Source organism: Aplysia californica, unplaced genomic scaffold, assembly GCF_000002075.1.
Source record: "Aplysia californica isolate F4 #8 unplaced genomic scaffold, AplCal3.0 scaffold01551, whole genome shotgun sequence".
NCBI lineage: Eukaryota > Metazoa > Mollusca > Gastropoda > Aplysiida > Aplysiidae > Aplysia > Aplysia californica.
In genome coordinates, this window is record NW_004798821.1 from 37,639 (window position 1) to 45,503 (window position 7,865).

General features: G+C 38.1%; 1 protein-coding gene across 2 annotated transcripts in view; it reads left to right on the forward strand.

Annotated features, from left to right (window-relative positions):
* LOC101849429 overlaps positions 1-7,662 on the forward strand; it is a 42,589-nt gene extending 34,927 nt beyond the window's left edge. For both annotated transcript variants that reach the window (XM_005113017.3, XM_005113018.3), the window contains exons 15-19: positions 791-1,388; positions 2,107-2,343; positions 3,162-3,524; positions 4,116-4,328; positions 5,580-7,662. In XM_005113017.3, the coding sequence (XP_005113074.1) occupies positions 791-1,388; positions 2,107-2,343; positions 3,162-3,524; positions 4,116-4,328; positions 5,580-5,705 (1,537 nt within the window). In that variant the 3' untranslated portion in view covers positions 5,706-7,662. The remainder of the gene's footprint in view (positions 1-790; positions 1,389-2,106; positions 2,344-3,161; positions 3,525-4,115; positions 4,329-5,579) is intronic.
* Positions 7,663-7,865: the final 203 nt, after the last annotated feature.

Genomic DNA, 7,865 nt, shown 5'->3' on the forward strand with positions numbered 1-7,865 from the left:
GGACAGTGGCTCTGATATTAGCTGTAGAAAAATTGTTGGTCAGATGTCCCTTACTGCCATCACCCTATTGGCATACTGGCATAGATGTAGTTCAATAGTTGGAATTTGTCCAGTTACAAATTTAGCCAAGTGGGTGTTTGGCGGGTGCTATGGTGTGGTTTGTTCCTTCTTTCCTGTCAAACATCTATCGTCCTCATCTCATTTCCTTTTTTTGTATATTATACTCTCTTGTAACACCTCTATTCTTCTGCACTTAAATGACCTTATTGTGTTGCAAGAGCTGTAAAACTCTTATTAAAACTAAATTCAGCTGAATATGTTATGCCTGTTAGGGAAACATGGCTTGTTCTCTTCTTGTGAGATGGTTAATGTTGTCATCCTGTTTTCTTATGGTTCTTGGTTTAAGGGTGGGTAAGTGGAGTTACCAATGAAAATTGTTTGCATTTCCTTTTAAGTCTGGACCAGTCCTTTATAACTTCTAGGTTTAGTGTATTTTTGTGTTTGAAGCCACCCTGTCTTTCCTCCATTCTGAGAGGGATTTTGTTCCGTGAACATTTTTGTGAACAAAAAACACTAAGTTTATCTTTAAGTAACAAGATTTAGAGAAAAAAAATTAGCCAAGAAAATACTTCAGTTGGTTCTGTTTGCTGCTTTCAGTTGTTCCTAGTTTTAATCTTTAAAGTATAGAAGATTTTTTTTCCGATAGTCCGTACATTGGAGGCTGTGAAGACAGTTTTTCACAGTCTGTCCCGAAAATTTTTTTCTCATCTGATGTTATGGTTTGCTCCAGGTACTTTTTCTTGCCGGACCCTCATCAGCTGATCTACACTCACTTCCCCGACGAGCCCCAGTGGCAACTGCTGGAGAGGTCTGTCACCCTGCAGGAGTTTGAGGCCATGCCACACATGAAGCCTCAGTTCTTCAAATACGGGCTGGAGTTTGTCACCCACAGAACTGGAGTCATCCACAGTCGTGGAGAGCTGCACATCCGTCTCCGCTACCCATCCGATAAGATAGCCGTGGCCTTCAACTTCACCATTCAGTTTGAAGATGGCAACGAGGAGTACGGTGGTGTCAAGCTGAACAGATACGGTCTGCAGGAGAGCTCGGGCAGAATTGCCTCTTTCTCTCTGCGTTTGCCAGTGCAAGGTTCCTACATTCTCTACATCTACGCCAAAGAGGACACTCCAGAGAACAAAGACAATGTGTACGCACAAGTGTGCGAGTACAAGATCGAGCAGGAGGTTGTCCCCTCGCCCGCCCCTCAGCCTTATCCCCCTTGCTCTTACCTGAACTGGGGAGCTGGCTCTGCTTTCTACCGCTACAACCTCTCCACGTACCAACAGACTGCCACGCTCAACACCCGTGAAGGAAAGGTTGAGCTGCAGGTAGGTCACATCTGAAGTCTTGTTGGTGTTTAAAAAAATTTATTCAGAGTCTGAGTGGTGCTCATGGTTGGAGTCCCATTAGCTTTGAAAGGTTATAGACTGGCATAAAATTTAAATACAGATATTATAAACAGACTGTCATGTATATTAACTTTGTCATGGAGGATCATGGTTTACATTATTTGTCTTCATTTTTAATGGTATTTTTCTTTCTTTCTTCTCTCATCCCCCCAAAATTGAGGTGCCAAATATTATGACAGTAACACTACCTTTAAAATGGATGTAATATTACCCTATCTACTATACAAAAGCCAGATGTTCTGGGCTGTAGTGGAAAGTGGGTGATATGCTACTTATACTGAAATGTGGTTTGAGTACCACTTGTCAGTTATGTTAGAACTCTATCACAGGAATATAGCAAAATGATTGTGTATGTTTTGATTATAACCATGAGTAGGAGAATTATCTTGTCTTGATTGGTATTGTTCAGTACTAATCTTTGTTAATTTTTTTATACCAGACTAGTTGCTTATCCATTTGTTAACGTTGTTTGTCTGAAATGTCTGTAAGACTTGTGCTTCTCAAAGGCCTCAGTGATGTACTTTAGGTACTTTCACTTTTTTGGTCAAATACATGTTATGGTTTTATTTCCAATGCCCCCCCAAAATGTTTTACCCTGACGTTGAACCATTTTTTTCTCTGTATTGTTGTGGCACAGGTTAAGATTCCTTGCAACATGCAGTTCATGGCTAAACTGAAAGCCAATGACTTCGCCGACCCAGAGCTGGAGGGCTATGTCTTGCATCGCATTGTCGGGAACACAGCGTACTTCAACGTCAGCTGCCCGGGTAGAGGCGAGTACGGCCTGGAGATCTACGCCAACAACCCTGACAAGGAAGGAAGCACACTGTACCATGTGGCTCAGTACCTCATCTTGTGCCAGGAAGATGTCAAGGTTTGTTTATATCACAGTTGGGGGTTTTTTTTTGAAGGGGCATTTTTGTACTGTAGGAAGATTTTTATTTTTTTTCTCTCTGTTTGATATTTCTGTTTTTCATTTTGCTTTTTGCCCAGCACAGCACGGTAGTTGCTATATTTTGTAAAGTGAAGACAAGACTCTATTAGTTAAGACAAGCAAAGCAGCACTTTTTTAGTTTTTGCTGCTCGGTTCATGATGTTCTTCCTGTATTTGCTTAAAGGATTGATTTTGAATGAGTATTTTGTCACATTTGACAAAAAATATGCCGTCGTGTTTATGTATCTTGCGTTTCTATTCACTTTTAAGCAAAAGACAAAAGTACATACATGTTTGATGGAGAATCGATAGATTTTGATAGTATTTGTTGTTACTGGAACAGAGAATAACTTGATCTTTTGTTGATGTAGGAACCTAGTGTTCAACTTAAGGAATAGAATTTGTTAAGAATGATCAGTTTCTGTTACGCTTGTAACCATAATGTTATGTGGGCATTTATTTGTTTGTGATACTGGTGTTGGGGCTTTTTTCACTGAATTATTTTACAAGCTGAAAGTATGGTAACTATACTCTCCTGACAGGAGCCAGCTTGTAAAAGAAATTAAATTTTGTTTGTTTTAAATAAGAAGTGGCAATGATGCCCAGGCCCAAAGTGTTAACTTTTCTTCACAGATACATTGTTTTTGCTTGAATAATTTTCCAGGGATTTACCTTTAATTGTGAATAATGTTGGCAGTAATAAATATCTGAGTACCTCATTGATCAAGTGGCTAATTGATTCTTCCTTTATCTAATAGGTTGAGCGTCTGCCAACACTGCCCCACGGTTATCTCGGAAAGCAACAAAGGTTTGATGAGTTTGGCCTTTCATGTGTGTCTCATGTCGATCCTGTGGTCCACCTCGATGTGAACACAGTCACTGTAGCCCTGAAGCAATCGGAACCCATGCGTGTGACAGCCAATCTGATCGCCGTAGACTCTGATGAAGAGTTCCCCGATTTTGTCTTCTCCAATTGCCTGGACAGCCAAATCACATTCATCGTGAACCTGCCCTCTGCTGGCTACTTCAAGCTGCAGATCTACGCCATGCCACTGTCCGACCCAAGCCAGCAGCTGCCTGGAGTGTTCAACTATCTCCTCAACTGCCGCGCTGTCACTCAGGTGAGTCAGTGAGGAGTTTACTCAAAGGTGGATCAGTTCCGACATGTTTGGTTTTTGAGCCAACAATTCAGGAACTTACATTCCACGTTCTCATGTTGCTGTTTGGTTTTCATTTTGGTCTGTCACTGATTTTCAAATTTGTTGGGTTTTTGTTTATTTATTTATTTTTTTTAAAGTCAGGTAGTCTTGATTGAACCACCAAAGTGAACTTATTATATTACAGAATGCAAGTTCCATCTTTCTAGCGAGGTTAAAAGAATAAATGAAAAAATTTAATAAGTGTTCAAATCAAGTGCCTGGCACCCTCTTTACAGCTGTCCCACCCTTTGAAGTCAAGATTGTAGTGTAAGGAATTTCATAATATTTTGTTAAGAATGAATGGAAGGGGTGTCCATTTTCTTGCTTTCTTTGAGTCATAGAAAGAAGATAGCTTGAAACTTGCAACAGGTTCTTTAAATTAAATACAAATTGGTGTTAAGTCTGCCCCTTTTAGTGAAAAACTTGTGCAAATGATTGTGTTGTATTTTAGAATTGGCTCCTACCTTACTTTAGACTTACCTTGACTCTCTTTTTGTTTTCTTTTTCTTCCAGGCCGTGTTCCCCTTCCCCAAGCAATACGCCCAATGGAAGGAGGGCTGCTTCATGTATGAGCCCGGTGTGATCCCCACCAACCGTGGCCCTCATGCTCAGCAGGTGCAGTTGGGGAGACTCCCCGGCCAGGTCAACTTCCGTGTCAGCATCCCCCGAGCTGAGGCCGTCGCTGTTGTGGCCGACCAGAACTGGACTCACCTGGAGAGACTTCAGGTAGCTTTGAGCGTAGCCAAGACTTCGGTCATTCTATCTAAAAATGTGTTTTGTTCTTTGAACATTTAGAGAAATGGCACACGTCTTTGTGAAAGAAAAAACCTCTCCTCAACCCTGATTTTAATGAAAATGGTTTTTGGTGTTACAAAGATTATTTTCAATACTGTTAAACGTGGACAAACAGCCATGTGTATGAGATAATCACTTGTACCAAGGGCACTTCTCATTTCACCCCCTTGTGGATTTTTTTTTACATTATAATGACACTGTGTAAGACGGTCACCTGTTTAAGATGGCCACTTTTCTCCTCAACAATGGGTTGGTCTTGGACAATTCGGACTGTACTACTGTTATTGCTATGGAGGCGATATTGATAACCTTTTTTATTATTAGTGTTAAGAGTGATGCTGTCTTTTTATATTTGAGCACAAGTATGTGTGTCGAGACGTGATGGAACTGGGCGCTTGTCAGTCTTTGGACATATGGAGTTTTTGGTTTGCCATCATATTAAAGGTTGTTCATTTGTCTTGCTTTCGATGAAAAAATTTTCCATTTATCTTTGGTCCTTTGATTTCCAAAGTAAAATCAGAGAAAAAAAGGCCTCCTAATTCTGGTTACTTCCAAAGCTTGAGAGTCCTTGAAAACTGGAAATTTACATTTTTTGTGCCTTTAATCGTTTTTCTGTAAAAGCTGCGTGTCAATGTGTTTTTAAATGGACATAAAAGGTGTTGATTCAAAAAAAAAATAATCGATAGAAATTGCCAAACAGGAAGAAAAATTTAATTATTTTGACGAGTGACTTATTTCACCACGATGCCTCAGATATGATATTGAAATTGAAAACAGTCATGACAACAGCTTAATATAACCCCAGAGGTGTGCCGAACTCTTCATTTCTTTTTGGGTTTTTTTTTTTTTTGTCCTTTCTTTTTATGATCACAATAGAGCTGGTGGTTGAAGGGAACATTGTGACATTTCCTTCAACTGTCGTAATTCTGTTGAATTTTTGCTCATCTTTTCAACTTCATTTCTAAGTATCTTATTATCATTGCTGAGTTAGTGTGCTTTAGTAAGCTGTAATAAATAACTAACAATCATGCAAGAGCGCTACACAAATAGAACTTTTGGAAATTTTTCAGCTTATGTTAAAGTGATGCCAAATATGCAACGGTATTCCAGTATTGTATTTGCATGGTGTTGATACTCTGTCCTTATCATATTAAAAATTGTATTATTATATATATTTTGCAGGGTTTCGAATGGGCTGGTGTTGTTGATGTCAACGGTCTCTATGGAAACGGAGTCAAGATCACCCTGAACGCAAACTTTGGAGGGGACAAGACCAGCTATTCAACTCTGCTTGAATACGTTATCTAGATTTACTCATTGCAGTAAACTGTTCTTAACCAATTGTAGTTCTTTCATTTAATCGTATAAGTATAGATGTAGACCATTATTCCAATTTTTATTATGAATAACTATACGTTTAGGAGTCATGTCGTGTTTCAATTTTGTTCTCTTATTCCTCCTCGTTTTGTTTTTCTTGTTTGTGGAGCTGAACAGGGTTGAAACAATTGTTACACTTTATGGCCGTACTCAGTCTAAGTTGTCTTGGATGGAAACTTTGAGAACATGGTCCACATGAAAAAGAACAACAGAAATATATTGTTTGATCTAAGGTGATTAAATTTAATGTTCAACTTCAGTTGATATTGAAAAGCTATTTCCTTTGTCTGTCCCTTAGCTGAGGACTTTGCTTGTAGTTGCTTCATATGATATTGTTGTCCACTGCACTCAGAGACAGAAACATGGGATCAAATCATTTTTGTTGTTTCTTTACAACGTTAACTGCTATCTTGTTGAAACCAATTTTCTTTGACAAGGTAAATCCTTTTTATGCTAGCCGAAGAATTATCTTCATATCCAGTTTCTTTCTACTCCCAGTTGTGTGCTTACCACTTTTAAATTCTACGCAACAAGTCTTTAGGAGTAAATCTTCCCCCCCCCCGATAATGTTTTTGTACATTTTTAACGAGCTGTTTCCTGCTGATCCCATGACACTGTGATGTAACTGCTTTTGCTTTTTACCTCCGTTTACTGCAGTTTCCTGTCAGAAAGTCTTAGAGGTTACTTTTAATCAATATTGAAAGAAAAACAGATCTGTTTCCCTTCACACTTTTAACCTTGTTTTTTGCTCTATATATCAATAAATTTTTAGGTTCTTTTAATAGAGCTTCATTATTTTTATTATTCTTGAGAGCTGGCTCCTAAATATTTTTTAAAGCTGTGAAATTAAGTTTTAAAATTTTAAGCAACTTTTAGGTTGTTTTTCTTTATTTGTAATGCTAACAGTTCTGTTAAAAGTCTTGTTTTAAAAGATGTTAATTTTTTAAAATCAATATTGTGATGTCTCTATCATTTCATATACACCAATGGAATATATTGCTTTTAGGGGAATGCATTTTTAATAATGGTCTCTTTCTCATGTTTCCAACTTTTCTATCCAGTCTTTTGTCTCTTCCCGTTCCTAGTGCAATTTCTCTTTGTGTACTGTACAGCCTCTATCTTTCCATCTTTCTTACCGACCCCCAGAAGGGACACACGTAATCTACTTCGGCTCTGTCACTACTCACATTTGGTGTTTTGGGCTCTTTTCATTTGAAACATGATGTATTATAACTGGGGAATTTTAAAATAGTGGTATTGGATCTGAAGTGTTTTATCAAATATACTTTTTTGTTTGGACAGACTAAAAACCCTTGAGGTAGCCACAGAAATAATACTTTTTTTGATGTTGCACGCTCTGTGAATTTGTATCTGCACCTGGGAATTTACTTTTCCTGTAGCCATGACATGTGTGTTGGCATTGCTAGCGTAGCTTTTGACAGAGTCTGCTTTGTTTGGGTTTTTTTTTGCTGCCGTGGCTTTTTTAGAAGGAAAGATTTAAAAAGTTTTCTTTAACAGAAGGTCACAGGTGACACAATTATACAAACATCAAAATGCGTCACATGTGATGCTTGACAAAAGTGAAATGTCTCTACATTCTGCTCCTCTCCCAAACCCCCTTTTACTTGTGCTTCTCTTTTTGTTTTGTCATCCACAATGCTTATGTATATGGGTGCCAAAGAAAGTACGGAATTAAGTCAATAGTACAGTGATTCCAAAACGCGGTCTCAAATGTCTCTAAAATTGACATGTTCTCAAAATGATTCAATTTAATGTTTGTGTACTTTTGTAATACGAAAAGAAAAGGTCAATGGAAAAGGCTTTTACATTATCTTGTGGTGTAGTTAATGCATTCTATCTCTGCAATAAAAGCTTCTTTCAACTGAAAGCCTGTTTTTGTATGGTCTTTGTATGTTTAATTTAAAGTTTAATCAGATAATTTGCTTATGAGGTTATATTCCTTGGGGTTTTTTTTCCCCCTAATATGAATTCAGTCGAATCTGCCTAAATGGAAACCTGTATAAAACGGAATCTCCCTACACCCCCCTTGATATCTATACATGTATTCCTCTTTAATTACTTGTTTAAAAC